Source organism: Zootoca vivipara, chromosome Z2 (assembly GCF_965207765.1).
Source record: "Zootoca vivipara chromosome Z2, rZooViv2.hap1.1, whole genome shotgun sequence".
Taxonomy (NCBI): Eukaryota; Metazoa; Chordata; class Lepidosauria; order Squamata; family Lacertidae; genus Zootoca; species Zootoca vivipara.
The window spans coordinates 23,081,061-23,100,969 of NC_142585.1; the positions used below are offsets into that span (position 1 = coordinate 23,081,061).

The 19,909-nt window shown below is 43.5% G+C and overlaps 1 protein-coding gene across 2 annotated transcripts in view; it reads right to left on the minus strand.

Annotated features, from left to right (window-relative positions):
- Window positions 1-6,488: 6,488 nt before the first annotated feature.
- The window catches only part of LOC118078271 (ras-related protein Rab-6B), a 28,146-nt gene continuing 14,725 nt past the window's right edge, over window positions 6,489-19,909 (minus strand). The window contains exons 4-8 of one of the 2 annotated variants that reach the window (XM_035102064.3): window positions 16,372-16,477; window positions 16,023-16,134; window positions 13,273-13,366; window positions 11,168-11,234; window positions 6,489-10,311 (exon numbers count right to left, since the gene is read on the minus strand). In XM_035102064.3, coding sequence (XP_034957955.1) covers window positions 10,247-10,311; window positions 11,168-11,234; window positions 13,273-13,366; window positions 16,023-16,134; window positions 16,372-16,477 — 444 coding nt within the window. In that variant the 3' untranslated portion in view covers window positions 6,489-10,246. The remainder of the gene's footprint in view (window positions 10,312-11,167; window positions 11,235-13,272; window positions 13,367-16,022; window positions 16,135-16,371; window positions 16,478-19,909) is intronic. The other variant, XM_035102065.3, reaches the window with a different exon arrangement.

Consider the following 19,909-nt stretch of genomic DNA (forward strand, 5'->3'; position numbering starts at 1 on the left):
TCTGACTGTTCCCCATCCTTTATTATTTATGAAGTGAACTAAATAACACTAAGAGGACTTGGAATTTAATCAAATAATCAAATATAGCATGCGGGGGGCACTTTATCTAAATTATATAATTTGGTATATGAATGATTGGTATTAATAATTGCATTATGAATTGGTATTGTTGTAATGAGGCTATTATTGGATTGTAATTGGAAACAAATTAAAAAAATATTAAAAAACACACACGATAAAACGTCAAACATTAAAAAATTCCTTAAACAGGACTGCCTTCAGATGTCTTCTAAAAGTCAGATTGTTGTGTATTTCCTTGACATCTGATGGGAAGGTGTTCCACAGGGCGGGAGCCACTATTGAGAAGGCCCTCTGCCTGGTTCCCTGTAACCTCACTTCTTGCAGTGGGGGAACCACCAGAAGGCTCTTGGTGCTGGACCTCAGTGTCCGGGCTGACCGATGCTATAAAAGTAGCCAGCCCTTTCATTAAAAGAAGTCAATTACTAAAGTTCCCGTTGGAACAAAGAAGTCTTCACCTGCCAGCAGGACAGCAAGGAGGGAGTCAGTCTAGCTTCTCTAGGGAGGGAGTTACAAAGTTGGGGAGCAGCCACCGAGAAGGCCCTCTCCCGTGTCCCTACCAAGTGTGACTGTGAGAGTGGTGGGACTGAAAGAAGGGCCTCTCCTAAAGATCTCAGAACCTGAGCAGGTTCTTGTGATGAAATACGGTCTTTCAGATATGTAGCTTGGACCTAAGATGCTTGAAGAGTAATTCCTACTTGCACATGGTTGTGAAAGCAGAGGAAACCAAAGCTTTAGAAGGGAAGTTGGGGGCAACTCAATGATAGCTAGAATATATGCATACAGCAACTTTTTTTACAACAGCAGGCAGTCATAGCTGATAAAACTCTTCTTTGGACTGTCACCCTGAAAAGGCTTACCTGGAGACCTTATTACTATCATTAAGGCAACAGGCAAAAACATATCTGTTTTCCCAGGCTCGTTAAGAACTGCTAAGGAAAGCATTTGACAGGTTTGATTTTACCATTTATTTAAATAGCCCATTGCTATTTGAGGTTTGCATTTGAATGTACTTGTATTTGTATATTTGTATTTGTATTATTTGTATGGTATATGTATTTGAATTGTACTTTTCGTATACCTAGGGTCACTTGCACCCTTAGCAATGAGCTGTATTGGCATTCCACCCCCCCCCCAAAAAACAATTAAAAGCAGTTAACCACAATAGGCACATTAGAATTTTCTACATTTTACACAAACTAAGTACTCAAAGCAGCCAAAGGAAGGGCGACGAGAGAAGGGTGAAAAAATGCACACACCTTTGTGCAAGGATGACAGGAAGTTTCTCTTGCATTTGATCTCGCTGCAACAGTGGCGTCGTATTGGCACACATATATACATCATTCCCGGATATGGGTTATATTATTTAACTGTTGTTGTTGTTGTTGTTGTTGTTGTTGTTGTTGTTGTTGTTGGTATTTATTATTATTTAATTATTTCCTGGCACCACACATGAGAGCCAATTGCACACAAATGGTGAGAGAGGGGTTTGCCTGTATTCTCGCTGGTTTTTTTGCAACAGGATTAAACTATGCTTGTTTAAGCTTTTTTTAAAAAAACATGGTGGATCTGACCAAATAAACTGATCAGCTGAATTGCAAATGTACATAAAATTCTGTTCCACAGTAAGCAAAGTGTGTCAAGTGGTAGCTAATCTGTCATTAAGGTAAGCCTCACTTGACCCCTGGTCACAATTTCTCAAATCGTTCACCTGTTCCTTGCCTCCTGAACAAATCCTGCCACTTCTCAGTGACCATGTCAGGTATCCATTCCACTGGATTTCTGATGCATCACCTAGAGAGCTCTTTCTTGGCCTTGGTATTGCAGTAGAAAAGACTAAGCCTGCTGGGAAAGACAGTGCACAAATAAGAAGGAGCAACTGTCATCTCTATCAGCAGTGTAGAGGATTAGGTCAAGGCCACTCAGAGAACACACAAGTGAGTGAAAGGGCATTTGCTTGATGTAAGAGCAGCTTGTAGACCATGAAGCAAAAACGGCTGGGCCTGGCTGTGTGGCAGAAAGGAAGTACAAGGCTCTGATTCCTCTCATGCCCTTTCTCAATCTCTGCACGGCAGCAGCTAGGTTGGATCCCCAATCCTCACTGTGGTGCTGCCTAGAGGGAGACTGCAGGTGAATGAGTTTGAAAGGAAGGAACTGTGTCTTTCAGCAATGGCCACTGCCTCTGTTCACTTCCTCACAAGCTCTCTTTGAGAAGCACCACAGTGGAGATGACTGAGCTCCCTCAGCACAATCCCCATTATGGCAGAGCTTAGTATGGGAGCCAAAGGTGGAGGAACAAAGTGGCCGTGAACTTCTTTCATAGCCCCCATGTGGTCCTAGTAAGCCATTGTTGGTTTACCGTACTGCATGGACCAGGCCATTGGGAACCAACTTAGTATCTGTGGCGTCTAATGTTTCACTGTCACATCTAGATCTGTATATGTATGAACTAGCTGAACTGATCAGTGAGTCTTTTTTATATTTATATTGGCAGAACCTGGGAATAATGGACACATAATTTCTGTGGCTCTTCCATAAAGAGATTCTGATATTCTTTATTGCAGAGATGGACATCACCATGTAATGGTGTACTCCCTCAGCCAAGGGATGGTTCTCACAAATATGGTTGATAGCCCTATCCCAGAAAATGCCAAATTTGGTTGGCCAAAGGGGGGGGGGAATCCTCACAATTTTCATAACATATGACAACATTCATGGAATATATACAGTGAGGGGACAGTATGCATAACCACTGAAATCCCATGGCAATACAGTATATGGATTGAAACACAGGACAATGATTTGAGCCTCACAAATGGTGTAGCTGATAACGTTGTATGTTGTACAACTTTTGGACATCAGTCCTACAAGAAATCTGCAAAATAACAAAACAAGTATCAGAATCAACTCCAGAACTAGTCCCAGTAAATATCTACCAAGGCAACAATGCACACTCACATTACAAAGAACTCATAAGCCACTTATTCTTAGCAGCTAGGAGTGTCTTAACTAGACATGGAGGCACCTGTCAGGAGTTGACATGGACCACTGGTATCAAATCATAGGGTAAACGCCCCTACTAGAAAAGCTAACCAGAAAATTGAAATTAGCACAGGGACAAACAAGAGGATGCCTTCACCCTGGTGTGGCTCCCCTTTATTACATACTGTATACAGCCCAAACAAGACAACGACCTAAACCTACCGGCAGCATATGAATAAATATGGCTAATTTGACCCAACGATCCCCACCCCCTCACAAACAAGACTCACTGCAATCAACTGAATGCAACCAACCATGCTCTGGGCCCTCCAGCCAATTGCACTGTCAACATACATACATACATACATACATACATACATACATACATACATACGTATGTACATACACTATCCACATGACACTGCCTCATGATGCCTATGACAGTAGAGTCTCACACTGAATGTAAATGACCTGTGGAAAGGACTCTATGAATTGAAAACAGAGATGTTATATACCGGTATATTCATGGAAAACTTTCAATAAAACAAATTAAAAATAAAAATGGAATAAAACTCGAAAATTAACTAATCTGTGTAAAACTAATGTGTGTAAAGCCATAAAACAGTTACACAATCCTATCAGGTAAAGTTGTGTGCAGGCAAACTAATGGTGTGACCAGGAAATAAGTGCCTACTTAAACAAATGTTTTTAGTTTGAAGCTAAAAGACAGTACAGCGGGAAAAGGTCCACTTTTATGTTTTAATTGCACTTACCCACAGGCTCTTTCAGAAAAAGAAAACAAAACCTCCAAGGCAAAGCTTGGGTGATAAGAATGATTGGAAAGCTACAAGTTGGTTTTCCCAGTTGCCCAAAGCAATCTTCCAGACTAACGGGAATGAATGCAAACAGGGGAATGCCACATTTTCTGCAATCTTCACACATTCTCCCTAGCTTAAAGCTCTATTAAAAAACAGAGCAAAAGAGCAGCAGGTTAAACCAGTCACTCCTGCAGAGCTATGAATTATCTCCTGCGAAAGTGCATAGCTGCCAAGTTCTCCCTTTTTTTAAGGGAAATTCCCTTATGCTGAATAGGCTTCCTCGCGAGAAAAGGGAAAACTTGGCAGCTATGAAAGTGCAAACCCACACATTAAACTGTTTATTTAGAGAGCCCCGCCCTTCTTAAACAGTTGTCAAAATCAAAACAAAAAACACAAAAGTAATCTTTAGGAATAGATGAGGTTACAGACTCTGCTTAGGTGGAGGACCAAGAAGTACAGTACCTATCTGTGCATTAAGGACAAAGAGAGGTGTTAGTTTCTGAAAAGTGCCTCCAAGCACTGATCCTTTGGGCTGTTTTGAGAAATATCTGCTATCTATGTGTCAGAAATATGATGGATCAGTGAAGGGTTGGGAAACCTCAGGCCCAGGGGTCAAATGTAGCTGTAATGCAGGCTGTTATAACTCTCACCTGGGTATGTCCCTCACTGACTTGGTTTGGCATTCTAAGTGTTCTTGCTGGGTTGAATGTGTCCTGGTTTGAACTCCAATAACTTATGCTTGTCTGGATAGAGGACTGAGAGAGGTGTGTGAATGCATGCAGAAAGCTCACTGCACACAGGAAAAATTTGCATTTGCTGCCCCACCCACTTTTGCCCTGCCCTGTCCATCACCAGCAATATGGCTCCCCAGAAGTGTCCAGGTCATTTCTGTGTCCAGGGTAGCTGCCTACCAGCTCCATTTGATATGCAGGCTGAGACCCTACCTGCCTGCGGACTGTCTCGCCAGAGTGGTGCATGCTTTAGTTATCTCCCGCTTGGACTACTGCAATGTGCGCTACATGGGGCTACCTTTGAAGGTGACGCGGAAACTACAACTAATCTAGAATGCAGCAGCTAAACTGGTGACTGGGAGTGGCAGCTGAGACCATGTAGCACTGGTCTTGAAAGACCTACATTGGCTCCCAGTACATTTCCGAGCACAGTTCAAAGTGTGGGTGCCCTAAATGGCCTCAGTCATGTACACCTGAAGGAATGTCTCCACCCCATCGTTCAGCCCGGACACTGAGGTCCACTGCCAAGGGCCTTCTAGTGGTTCCCTCACTGCGAGAAGTGAGGTTACAGTGAACCAGGCAGAGGGTCCTCTCATTAGTGGTGCCCTCCCTGTGGAACACCTTCCCATTATGGCAAGAAAATAAACAACCACCTGACTTTTAGAAGACATCTGAAGGCAGTCCTGTTTTGCAAAGTTTTTAATGCTTGATGTTGTATCGTGTTTTTAATATTCTGTTGGGAGCTGCTCAGAGTGTTTGGGGAAACCCAGCCCAGATGGGTGGGGTAATAATAATAATAATAATAATAATAATAATAATAATAATAATAATAATAAATGTGGTCCTTTGATTGAAAACAGCTGCCCACCCCTGAATTAGTGGGATGCTGTTAAGCCTGAATAGAGAACCAGGAATGCCAAGGCTTTGCAACAGATATCCGCAACTGTCCTGCCCCACAAGTCTCTCTTTCCCAGCACACTAGAGGGACAGCTCTATGGTCACAGCAGCTGGAATCTGGTCTCAAGACTCTTCAGGAGTATGAAACAGCAGTTTTGAGTATAAAAAGGCACCAATGCAGGCACTTCCTTTTAAACAAAAAAATATATTTTGGGTGGGGAAGGTTTATGGCACAAGAGCAGAATTTTGTGATGGGTGCAAATTTTAATGATCCATAAAAGTCAATTGTTCGATGGGGCGTTTGCCCATTCCTTGTGATTATGTTTGTATAGGGGGATGGAGATGGTTAATGTAGATTGACCAATGAGAAAGCACAGAGGCGGAGCCTACCTGGTTTTGAGGCTCAGCCCAGGGGTTTACCAGGGGGAGATAGAGGAGTGAGGGTCAGACAGAGGCAGAAAAAGTTGAACATAGTGGTTGTGACAGTTAGAGTGAGAGAAAGGGATAGAACTGAGAGAGAAGAGTGTGGCACTGTGAGATGCCACATCTAGTTGAGAAACCTTTCTGAACATATTTTAAACTTGTTCTTCAATAAACTTTAATCTTCGTTGTTAACTTTACAACTTGACTGAGACTTAGCATTTCACCAGAAGAAACCTGGTTGGTGGCAGTGGAAGAATAAAGGAGTGATGTACAGGTCAACAGTCCATGAAACGACCAGGGGCTCTGTATGGACGCATTATTCACACATACCAAAAATTTACCAGCTAGGTTGTTAGCTCTTACGGCTGCATGTCAAGCCTTCAAAGTATAAGGGTTGTTTCTGGTGAACCTCAGTAGTTTGGGAGGTGGGGAGAGCCAAATAAAAGCACTCAGTGAGTACTTAAGCCCTATGCATAACTTCATATGGAAGATTTGTGGATAAAGAGGTTAGAGCAGCTGCCCATTCTTTCCTTAAAAAACAACATCACAATTACACAACTGTGGTGAAATTAACTTTATTTAGTGTGATACACAGCTGTAGTCTTGACAGTCAGTATTCATATATTTAGAGTCACTTGCTTGGCTAACAGCTAGAAGACAGCAGAGCCAGAGACAGACACTCAAATATTATACACATCCACAGAGAAGGCAGTCAGAAAATGAACTATGTTGTTCACCCTGTTTCCCCCTGCCCCACACCTGCCCAACCACCCCCATCCCTCCCCACAAAACATTTAAGTATTTTGTTTTAAAATCCCTATTCTCTGTAAAATACACAGGTTTCTAGTGTGTCTTGAGAGAACACAGCAACAGCAGTGACAGGACTTGGCTGCCAGTGAGAAAGGGAGTGTGGCACCAGTTTAACTGCAGAGAGAGAAACAAGTCACACTGACAGGACACCAGCAATTTCCACGCAACAGGGAGTATATATATACAGGTACAGTGCCATTTGCTTTCAGAACTGATGGAGCCAAAGTTGTGGGCTTATCTATTCTGCTGGAGAGGCTACTGAGGAGCAGAAGGCCCCGGGGGGGGGGGGGAGGGTGCAGAATCTGTTCATGAGGTTCCTGCACTCAGTTAAAGGGGTATAAGAGAATGATGGGGAAACTCAAAACATCACAGAAGTAGAAGATTCTGAGGAGGTTTGCTTTCAAGTGGCCAGTCACAGATAAGATTGAGATGAGGACTGTTAAATTTCACAAAAAAGCCTGACAGATAATTTAAATGCACTTAGCCATTCCAAGCTTTCAAGATGCAGTAAGTGCTTATTTTCTACCACGAATAAATCAGGACTTTAGCAAGGTGAGCCCTTAGCTTCAAGGCCAAAGGGCGATGTCATGTGCTCATCAAGCTCTAAATTTCATACGGAATATGAGGCAAGGAGCCATGTGTACCATTATGATACGTACAGAGGCCCAATACCCACAATCCTTCTATGTCGAAAAGGAGATGGTAGATTGCAGAAACTGGGCAATATGCATTTGACTGATGCAGACAGTGAGCCAGTTCGCATATAACAGTAAGCCAACCTCTGCTGTAGGCAAACGAGTAAATTCATGGTCACTTTGCTCCTTCTCCAATCTTACTGCTGGGATAGCTCAGTTGATACAGCATGAGACTCTTAATCTCAGGGTTCAAGATCATGGGTTCAAGCCCCACTTTGGGCAAAAGATTCCTGTATTGCAGGGGGTTAGACTAGATGACCCCCAGTCCCTTTCAACCCTACAATTCTATGAAGCCATGGTTTGGCTTTGTGTTATATCCAAGCCCAAGCAGCTGGTTTATTTTGTCCAGACAATGGTTTACCCACCTGTAGATTGTCTGTGAGATAAACCACAAGCCTAGTTTCAGATGTTAACATTAAGCCAAATTATGGCTTAGCTCAAAGCAGTGCAGTGGGCAGCAGGACCAGAGGAGCAACCTAGCAGCTGGGATCTTGTCTGGGAACCTGCACTTTTTATTAAGTGTAACCTGAAACCTGGGCTGTTAAGCTGCACATGCAAACTTGCATTCCACCATGTACATCAGACTGCCAAGCATGAGAACCAAACTTAAGTACTATGAATACTCAGAAAAGGTAACTACCTTCATCATAGCAGAACAGCTCAGTGAAAATAAACTACAGGGGATAAACAAGACTGAAATATTTGTGGAAAACCTGGGTTTTCTTTTGTTACGTAAGGACAAGTGGGTGTCCCTGCCCAAGGAGTCATGTTTAGGAGAAATAATTAAACACACATAACCTCCTGCCCCACCCAAGTGATAGTAGAAATTAAGGATATTCTCCCTTTTTGGGGGAGCAATTCATGTAGAACTTGACAGGTACTTTTGCTGTTGCAACAAAACACTTTAATAAAAACCTTAAAAATTCAAACAGATAAAGCTTTTCCATTATGCAGCATTATCTGAAGGTATAATGCTGTACCCGTTGAATTTCACTCAGCTTACGAGGACAGGAACCTCTGCTGAAAACAGGGCTGGCAACTCAATCCAGGAACGTGGAGTGAGGGAGCAAGGCAAAACAGGGATGGAATATATGCTGCTCTTGCTCTTTACCATCCCTTACTCATTTCTAAGAATATAAACTTGGTTTACGGAAGTGTCCACAGGTTATGTTCAGAAGCAACTCCAGCAAAGAGGACCCAATATCACTTGCGTACAAAAGCCTGGCAGGAAGAACTATTGGAGTAAGCATATGACTAGGGCAAGGGTACTGAGCATGGTACCCTCCAGATTTTGTTCAACTCCCATCAGCCAATGAACAGGAACAATGGAGTTGCAATCCCCATATCTGGAGGGTACCATGATCTGGGGATTATTATTTGGACAAAACCTCAGACCAAAACAAAATTGTCCAAAGTACCATCAAAAACCAATTACCCAATTAATGTCATTTTCTGCGACCAGTCTCCCAGGTCTGCATGTTAGGGTGGCTGGCACCCAATAAAGGGGGTGGGATTTGTGATAAATCATAAGTTCAAAGGTCTATAGTTCAAAAGTTTTTATCCTCTGAAAAAGTATGATACACAGGTACATCTTGTGCAGAGCAAGCCAAGCATCAAAATAGATTTAAAGTCTATTGCACTGTGCATTAAGTAAAAATGGAACAACCCTAATATGTGTGGAGTTTGAGAACTGGTCAATAGCAAGTTTTTTTTTGGGGGGGGGGGAACAGAATTAGACCAAAATTGGACCAATTCAAGGAGAAGTGCTATGCCACTTACATTTAGGCTTTAAATGCTAGTCTGGCCTAGTGAAATAAAATAAAATAAATTCAGATAAGGGTCTTTCTCATAGCTAGGCACTAACTCACCTGACAGGAGATTAAAAAATGGCAATAGAGCCATGAAGCATAAAAGGTAACTGTAAAGTACTTTGCATATTTAAAATGACACATACATTTACAGAAACAGCAGCACTGGAACTAGTCTGCAAATCCCTGTTTTAATCTAGCTAGCAACTGTAGAGTTTACAGCTCACCTAGAAACAGATCGTTAGTCCTTGAGAATATATCCCCAGTCCATCACTTTGGTGCAGCCAGACTTCCCACATAAGGCTCTGCCAATCCTCCCTATCCATTTTTATGTGAGCACCACATGCTTGAGAGAAAAAAAGGGTAAGTCAATCTGCAATTATAAATACCTAGCCACTATGTAAAGATAAAATGACAACTTGGAAGCAGAAATATCTAATGCCATATTCTGAGCTACCTTCTCCCCTCCCCTTTACTACCCCTCAGGGAATGGAGGAACAAAGATCAAATGGGTAATTAAGTGGGTAGCTATGACTAACCTACAGGAAGTCAGCAGTGGAGTACACCCCCATCCTCATACATATGTTGCAACAGCAGGCAAACTGAAGGAGCAACCTCTGGAAAGGGGATGGATAAAAAGCAACAGGAAGTAAGTAAGGGATGACCCAGCCCCACTAAGTCCTTTGCTGTACGTTTATCCATGCTTTCCTAAATTGAGAAAAACTCTGCCCCTTTGCATTCATAGGACGACACAGAAAGGTGCACACGCCCGAGACAGGAAACCTAAAGTGCAACAACCAACATGGGACAGGACACACTTGAGGGTTCACACCATGCAGTAGGAGGGAGCAGCCAGGGCCGTCCAAAGGGCAGGAGGCTTGATAGTTTATTAGACTGAGGTTTCAGCCCTCGAAAAGTTGAAGTTTCTCTAGTCAATGAAAAGTGATGTTCTCCGGTGAGATGGGGTTGGGCAGTCGGGAAGAGGTTGCAATGCAACAGATCCTTTAGCAGGAGCAGCCGCTCTCTGTTACTGGCTGCTCAGGAGGTTTCTCTAGTTTGATGTCAATCACTGGAGTTGGCAGGTTAAGGGGAAAAAAGAACACCCAATATGTAAAGCAAGGTGTAGTAAAGAACACAGAGAAAAGTGCAACAATGCGACACTTGGGTCTAGTAAAGCAGATCCACGAAGTTAAGGGGATCTGCCCTTGCCTTTCCTTCCCACCCCTTGTATTCCAGAAGCATTCGCTTCTCCTCGCTGCCAATAAAGCAGGGACAGGGGGACTTGTTTCTGACCAAGGGTTGCATCACCTCAGTGTAAAAGGGTTGGGGACACATTCCAGAAGGGTTGGGGACACACACCTCTGCCACCCCTTCCAGGCACCTTCTGAGGGCCATATGCTAGTGGCAGGCAATTCAGGGGGGGGGGAAATGAGTGGACTAACAAACATTGCTTTACCTATGTACAGTAACTAGTTTCCATACATCTTCACATCCCCTCCCTCCATTCTCTAGCACAGTGTTTCTCAACCAGTGTGCCTCCAGATGTTTTGGGACTACAACTCCCATCATCCCTAGCTAGCAAGGGATGATGGGAGTTGTAGTCCCAAAACATCTGGAGGCACACTGGTTGAGAAACACTGCTCTAGCAAGACAAGCAAGAGGCAGCATTAGATTTCAAGTTGAGGGGTGGAGAAACTTGGTGGGCAAAGTGGAACAGTGATGGTTGTGGTCTCGTGGTCAGAGAGCCACTTTTGACCCCTAGGGCTGAGGTTCTCCACTCCTACACCATTGGCACACAATAAAATAAGCTCTTGTCAATGCTTTGCAAAGAGCCACCCTAAAAAGAAATGGTGTTAGGCTTCCCCAAGCTTGTACTGAAAGACTGCAGTATGGGATCAAGCTACTGAGAAGCTGAGCAAGGATACTGTCGTCTTTGCTTTTCTCTGGAGTGCTGTCCATCCCAGGTAAGGCAGCAGCCACACGGCGGAAGAGCTGGAAGGCAACACAAAGAGAAGGTGTAAGAACCATAGCTGTCAACCCTCCCGTTTTGGCGGGAAACCCTCGCATTCCAAGCCGTTCCCCGGTGCTCCCCCGGATTATTTGATATCCCTAAAATTCCCAGGTTTCAGGAAGCAGCTCCTCTCGAATGAGTGAAGAACCGCCTCTTTCTTTCCGCGGAAGGATTTGAGCGCACAAGCAAGAGGGAAGCTGTGCGCCCGCCAGCTATATGGTTGGCTTGCTCGCAACTCTCTCCCTTGCAGCTGCGGCAGGAGCAGTCCCCGCAGAGGCTTGGGAAGGAAGCATCCCCTCAGCGATCTGCAGCTCAGCTGCTTTGACGAGAGATCTCAAAAGATCGCACTAATTGGGGCATTGGGGGGAAGCGTCCTGCAGCCCAGCTGCTTTTACGTGTGTGTGTGAGAGAGAGAGAGAAAGAGAGAGAGAGGAAGGAAGGAAGGAAGGAAGGAAGGAGGGAGGGAGGGAGGGAGGGAGGGAGGGAAGGAAGGAAGGAAGGAAGGAAGGAAGGAAGGGCTGGCTTTCCTCTCCTTTCATGCTTCCAGTTAGCCACCTCCTTCCCCCCACACCCCCCACTCGTGCTCCTCACCCCTTCAGTGTTCTTCCTTCCCTCCCCACTTAAACCCCTCTCCTGCATCCAGTTAGCCACCTACTTCCCCACATGCACCCCATGCGCGCTCCTCGTTCCTCCAGTTTGAGTCTTTCCACACACCCCTTAAACTCCCCCCTCCCATCTTGTCCTTCCAATGGCAATGGATAGATCACTGCCAGTTTTTGATACTGGAGATTGCAGCCTGGTTTATTGCTTTCATTTTATGGATCAACTGTCTCATTAGATAGTAAAATTCATGCTGAGTTGCTGTTTTAGGGGTTGCTTTTCATTGTCGGGAACAGATTAATCCATTTCCATTACTTTCTATGGGAAAGCACACCTTGGTTTAAGTCCGCTTTGGTTTAAGACCGGACTTCCAGAACAGATTAAGGTTGTAAACCAAGGTACCACTGTAAACAGGAAGAACCTTCGGGCCGCAATAGCCGTTTGACCGTGGAACAGACTCCCTTGGAAGGTGGAGTCTGTTACACCTCCTTTGTTGGAGGCTTTAGTTGGCATTCCGGCATTGCAGGGGGTTGGATTAGATAACCCGTGGGTCCCTTCCATCTCTACAGTTAGAGGATTCTGTAACCTTTTGTCTAACCTTTGTTTATTCATTTACTTTTATCCAACTTCGTGGGCGTTGTTGTGTTTGGGGGAGATGGTTGCTTACGGGACCCGAAGATATGGAGGCCAAGGAAGGGGGTTATCTAGGGTGTCTTTGGGGGGCTATTTAGGTTCTCGGGGGCCCCACCAAAAATTGAGGGGCGTTTCTGGAGGGGGGGTTGTACTGGTGGACGGGCGTGCATGCCTTTAGACGTAGCGATTTAGATTTAGGTATGCGTGTGACTTTATTCATTTACAGTATTTGCTGCATCTAAATGCTGCTGCTGCTGTTTCTTTTGCCACAAAAAAGGAAGAAAGAAGACAGGAGAGACGGGTGGGAAGGATGATATTATTTCCGGTGCCCAGACACGGGCAGCCCAGCACCGGAAGTCGCTTCTGCGCATGTCTGGGCATGTGCAGAAGTGACTTCCAGTGTCACGCCGCTGGGTCAGGCTGCTGATCCCTTATTTTCCAATCCGGAAGTTGACAGCTATGGTAAGAACATGTGGTAACTCAAAAATGCATTAGGGGGAGCATTGGGACAAGCTTAAGGGATAGAGAAATGTGAATACTGCGATAATTAGAATGAAAAGCAGTGAATTCAGGATGGCCTTTAAAAAAATATTTTGATCATGGAAGCTATGGAATCAAAGGGAAGGAGAAGTTAATCCATTCCAATACATCACCACCAAGCAGGGCACACTCAGAATTGGTGGGGAGAGACCTAAATTCCCTCAAGCAAGAGAAATTCCAAAATCCCAATATGAATTTTGGTGCTAAAAATGTCAGCACTCCTTCCCAGGAGCAGCACCAAGTTACCTGTTTCACATTATAACCAGTCTTTGCACTGGTCTCAATGAACATCACACTCAGTTCTTTAGCTCTCTGTTCGCCTTCTTCTGTAGTAATTTGCCTGGAAATAATAATGCAGACAAGAGAGAGAGAAAGGTAAGGCATTTTTCCTCTGAGGGGAGATTCAGTTGTCAAGGATCCCTCCCTGTCTTACCAACACTACAAGAGGACTCCTAAATCTCTGAACTGTCACCTTCATCAACTCAAGCTTTTGAGCGACCAAGAAAAGTTAGAAACTGGGTGCTCACAAATCACAACAAGCAAAAGCAGGAACACAAGCAATGCTAGAATCAGAGAGCTTTAGTGCCTGTTGCATTTATAAAACCTTAGAGGAAAAAAGTAATAGAAACCTTTTTGGAGGCATTTCTACATCTCACCAAACCAAGTACAGCCCCATAGCTATGCATGGTGGGCTGGCTAAACCCATTTTTGCTCTACCTGCATGTGATTACAAAACACAAAATGTAAGTCAGAACAGGAAAGCCACAAAACATGGTTAGTTGGCTTAGTTTGGTTAGGTGGGTCACATGTCACATAGAAAGCTATGACACTGCTGCGTGGGAATTAATAATCTCTAACACCCTGTACATACCTGGTTTTATATAAAATCCTGCTTTATCCCTGGTTTCAATATACATCCTACTCAGTTCTTAGGCCTCTTGCACGCCCTCTTCTACAGAAATGAAAAAAATGTCACAGGAAAGGGGGAGAAAAATGCAAAAGGAAGCAAAAACTAAAAAGGGAATTGGTAGCAATAAACAAACAAACAAACAAACAAACAAACAAACAAACAAAAACAAATGAAGCTTCAAAAGATTGGCCAGCAACAGAAAAGCCAGCAAGGAAGAAGCACACAGCCCCCACAAAATAAAACAATAAGGAACAGGTTGCATGTCTGCATAGGTTGCATGAGAGAGGTCTTCATTTTCACCTAAAAAATTTCTTTGATCATATAGTCTCTTAGGCTCATTTCACACAATCCAAAACAGAGCGGAATTGGTGTTTTGATGCCAGTGGGGGATCCAAAACTAGCTTTATACTTCCCTCCCTGTAAAGCTACAATTTCAATGTCTTGTGTAACATAAACCATGGTTTGTAAGGATGTCTAAATGGGGGAACTATTGTTTGTATTACCCTTCCAAATAGAAAATAATGGTTTAAAGTGGGTTTCAAATTCTGGTTTGGAAAGGAAGGACTAACCATTGCTTGGTGGTTTAGACACTGGAAAAAACATTTGCGTTTCATTAAAGGGGAAATTAAAAGCAAAGTTGAATGCTAAGTGGGAGGAGGGAGCAAACAAGGCTGCAGCTTGCTTTTAATCTGCCCAATTTATCCTTTACCTTTAATACAGAAAATACTTACAGATGTAGGGAAAAGCTGAACAAAGAAACCACAGATGTGAATGTCCCCCCTCCAAAGAATTTATTTATAATTCACATTATTGTAGGAATAAGTTGCTTTCCCTTTATATTAATAAATACAGTATTTTGCATGCTAAAATGGCTGTAGCAACATCTGTTTGAACAACTGTAATTGTCAAATGAATTATGATTGCTTCCAACTAAGCAGCACAGATCCTATAAATGGCTAATTCAAGGGGACATGGACAGTACTTTAAAAACTGCTTTCTTAAATCAACATATACTGCTTGAATGTGCAGAGATGATAGCAGCAGAAATTAAATTGGACAGGAGACATTCCTGGAACCATGGTGTTGGTGTAAGAGCTCCCTGACCATTATGTCTATCCTAATAGGTGTTGCAATACAGGCGACTCTCAACTTATGGGGTTACATTCCAGGAACAGCACACAAAGCCAAAATCGGGTAGTCAGAACACTCTCTCCCTGCACCTCTGAAATCTCTCTCAAGGTGAGTGCAATGGCAGGTGGGATTGCCAAAGCTTTCCCTCCCTGATGCCCACCCCCTTTTATATATGTGTATAAATATGGGTATATATTTGCCAAGCACATAAAGCTGAATGTGCACAAGTTAAATGCGCGTAAGTTGTGAGTTACCTGTATTTGCTAGCTGTCCATAGCTGGGGGACTCAGCTGATGCTAGTCAAGATCTGCAACTGAAAAGCTGCAAATGATGAGTTTGGAAAACTCAAATTTATACATCTGATTAGGCACCGTATGGGAAGTACTGGCAGGAAAGATGTCCTATGTTAAGTATTTATCTCAGTTATTAAATCTATATCTCACACCTCCCCATCCCAAAGGAGCCCACAATTAACTGATTCTTATTTCCAGGTTGTGCTAAAGCCATTCAGATTTTTGCTCCAGAGGAAGTTACGAGTTGTTGTTTTTTGTCCTATGTATACTAGGTCCCTAGCTGGTCAAGGCAGCACCCAAATTTCTCATAAAGAAGTCACAAAGGCGTGGGGTTGGCAAACCAGCTTCTAAAGGCCTAGCAGAATGCCGCTGTATTTATTGGTCAATGAGAAGAAGTCTCAAAACAAATCTCTCTCAAGGAAGATGCGTTTCTTCCAGAGAATGGTTACAATTTAAAATATCTAAAGAAGCAAGATGTTGGTGCCATCTCAATTAAAGCCACAATTCTACCAGCCTTACATGCTTTTTTTGGATGCATTCAATCCCGTTACTTCACCAAAAAAAGAGAAATTTTCCTCTGCTTGTTCCTTCCAAAAGCCAGCTAGGAAGCTTTCAAGCATATACGAAAACAAAGGAACCTGACTCCCAACTCCCCAAATTACCTCTTGTCTGCAAGATCAGTTTTATTCCCCACCAGCATAATGATGACATCACTTCCTCTTTCTGTTCGCACATCATCAATCCATTTGGAAGTTTGCTGGAAGGAATTCAGATCTGCGGGTTTGGGGGGAAGGCTTAATTAAAAACTTTTAAAAGCACAAAAGCTTTAAAGGCTCTTCTGCAAAAGTAAGGTACTTGCATACCCCATGGACCAGCATGACATACAACGAGCCCAGTTGCTTTATCTTTGGGCAGCCATGACTCAGGGCTTCTGTGCTCTGAGGCTTCTGTGCTCTGACCCCTCTCTGAGAGGACTGTTTCTATACACTGTGAAACCAATCTCTCACTCACTTGTAATGTCATAGACTACCACTGCAATAGTTGAGTCACGGATGTAGCTGGGAATGAGGCTACGGAACCGCTCCTGGCCTGCTGTGTCCCAAAGCTGAAGTCGGACCTGCTGGTACCAGCCCAGGGAGGGGACAGAGGGACAAAAGACAGAAGAGGAAGAAATTGTCCTTTAGAGAAAAGGCAGTTAGAAAATTTTATAGAATTGCAATAGATCTCCAAATGCACAGACACCCCTGTAGAAAATGCAGTGCTTAAGATGGAAGGAAAACACAGCAGACTACCCAAGACCTAACTCTTGCTTCTGCAAATAGGACAATTACTCATCAAATGATGCTACCAACCAAGACAGCCAACAATACCAGCGGCACAAAGTGGACTAGTTTCTTCCAGTTCAGTAGACTCTTATAACCTCTAAATACTAGTAAACTGGGTATGCGAGTGAGACTATCTATATATCTTAATCTATGAAAGCCAATACATCTGGGCAAGTTCTGCAAGATCTGTAGTTCTGCTGAGAACTATAGCATAGCTCCATCTGGAGAAACTGACATTCTCAATTCTGAGTTCAGCTTTCCGTTAAGTGTGAAGCCAAAACCCTTATTTTCAGCATGTGAATGGGGTAAGGTGCAAACTGCACAGTGCAGTCATCTGGTTCCTTACAGCACCCGCAAGGAAAGGAAGACACTTCCTAAGGGAGGCAAATAGCAACAGAGCTAAATTAAATAGAAGCATTGCCAGTCATACCAAGAATCTCACAACTATCAGCATAGCACAATTCCCCGAGGAGCCCAATGGAGATGGGAGATGCCTTCAGGACAGGCAACGTGTTTTAAAGGTTCATGGAGGAAAGTCAGGACACACATTTAATTAACAAAAACTTTATTTAAAACAATAACAACAACACATAACATAGCAGCCCTTCCTCTTGGAAGCTATGTAAAGCAGAAACTGGAACTAGCTATTGGGGCAAAAAGAATAAAATTCAGCTTTGGATTGTATCCAAAGAGATATCATGACTAAGATTACACCTTCCACCACCATCCTCAACATTGTTCGTGACTGGTTAGAGCTGTAACTGTGTCTACAATGAAGGCCAAGGAATGAAAAAAGTAGCCAGATGAATCTACAAATGGAGTTTATGGTACTGTACCCACATTGACAGTTCGGATGGATCGCATGGAACTGATTCAAGGAGAAAGGTTGTCGCTGTACCAGAGACAAGAGGAACCACTTGATTTTATTTATTTATTTATTTATTTAAATAATCCCACTTTTCCCATACTAACTGAAGCATTTTACTGCATAAATACACAACCATCTAACAAAGCGAGTTCCTAAACGTAGATATACACTAACTCCATGAAGCAAATCATTGCAATGTTTACACCAGACGAAGGTGGTCATAGCAATACAAGGACAGAGGAAGCAAGAGCAAGGGGGAGCAGGAGAGAAAGGGTGCAGATGAACTACTGACGGGGGGCTCCTTTGCCCACCGCCCTAGGCTGAGGGACCAAGTGTGCAGCACATTGAGTCTCCACCCATAGCTTTCCAGTACTGCAGACCTCTCCTCCTTCCTTCACATATATCTCAATGCAGTTGTATTGAAGAGAGGGAATCAGCGATCAGCAGGGCCACTGAGTCAGGGAGCCACTATGAGGCCCTGACACATAAGGTCACAGCTGCTGCTAACCCACTGCACAGGAATATGTTTAGTGAGCCCCCACACAACGCAGAGAACATGGGCGCAAACCAAGAATCTCCCTACAGGTGTGCAATGGAGTTTGGTCTGCTGGGGTGAATGGGGCATTGTCACACTAGCCTCAGTGTGGTCTCAAGTCAAACCTCACCTGCCTACTTTCTTTCTTCTTTCATGTCTGTGTGGTAGCCCTGATCATCAGCTTCTCCCTTCTTAGTCTGTTGCCCCTTGTAGGACTCAGCAGAGAAGATGATTGGGACAAAACTAGAATTAGTAAGGCTCTGCTTGCTGTTAACTCTGTCTCTGCCTATTATTTGCAATGACGCCCACATCTACTGTTGGCCTCCCACCCTAACAGTCCCAAGGGGCACCAGCTGACAGTTGGTGCAGCAACATTGCCCTAGGAGCACTTGGTGAAAAGGTGTGGCATTTTCAAGGAAGCCAACATGTCTTTAAGTGAACATGATTTCAGGTTCTATAGCTTCACTAAGGTGAAAGAAAATAGGGAGACGCCTTTTATTATTGCATTCTCTTCCACTGGAGAATCCTTCAAAATCTTCCTTTTGGAGGTCTATACAATTTTTTTTAAAGAAAAAACTTTCATACAGTGAAGGTTCGTTCTCCCAACCAACTCAGCCCATTAGCAATTATTCCCAAGAATGGCCATCTTTTTGCCTTTCCTGCCATTGTCCACATCAATGCAAAGCAAACAAGAAACCACAAGGAACCTGGAACTCACAGAAACTGCAGCTCTGCATGCTGTCACAGAGCTGCGGTTGAGCTGAAAGTGCATAAATGTTATGTATTCTCTCCTGCCCCGCCCCCATTTTGAAAGACTGCACAGGGAATGCTGATGTGGAGTCGACTTCCCCTTCAGCAACAGGTTTCCAGGCCCACTGGGAAACTGGCTGGGCACAATCATCTCCATGCACATGTGCAGATGGTCATGGAGGAGTGTTGAAATGTACTGCATTGCAAAATCCTTTCCAACACCCCTTTGGGGGTAGGGCCTAAGAAGGTAGTCCTGCTTCTACACTTGGCCTCCTGAATCTCAAGGCTTTCCCCCAAATGATTTTCACTGATATTAACTCTCTTCAAACTCAGGTCCTGTTTAGTACACATGCTCACCTCATATGCACTATTTCTGTAGCTATTTAAGGTGAAGCCATCGTTCCTAATGTAAAGCTTTTACCAGCCATCTTACATATCTGTGTCTTAATGCTTTATTATGGTTGTAGTTTTAACTGTAGTGTCTGAATGCAATTGTTTTCTGATGAATGGAGCATACAGATGCTACAAAAAATAAAATAAATAAAATAAAATAAAGCCAATAATGCAGAAAAATGGCTCAAAAACTCCAGGAGGGAATTGTCAGTGGCAGAGGATTAAAGGACCACAAACAATTCTCCAAGTCTTTTTGTAAACTGCTTTGAATTTTTTTAACAAACAAACAATTAAGCAGTGTATAAATTTTATGAAATAAATAATTGATTAATAAACTTCCTAAGCTGGGCCATCAAAAGGTATGGATTAGTTGCTTTCATACAAACTGTGGCAAACAGAAGCACATACTCCTTCATGCAACACAAGACTTGATGGAATGCACTGCTGGCCAAGGGCACAGAACATGTATGGGGAACCTCTGGCCCTCCAGATGTTGCTGAACTACAATTCCCAACATCCCATGTCAATTGCCATGCTTGCTGGGGCTGATGGGAATGGTTGTTCAGCAACATTTGGAAAGCTAAAGGTTCCGCACACCTGGCACATTTTTTCAATGGGATGAGACAAAGTCACAGGGAAGGGCCATCGCTCAGCTGTAGAACATATGCCTTGCATGTA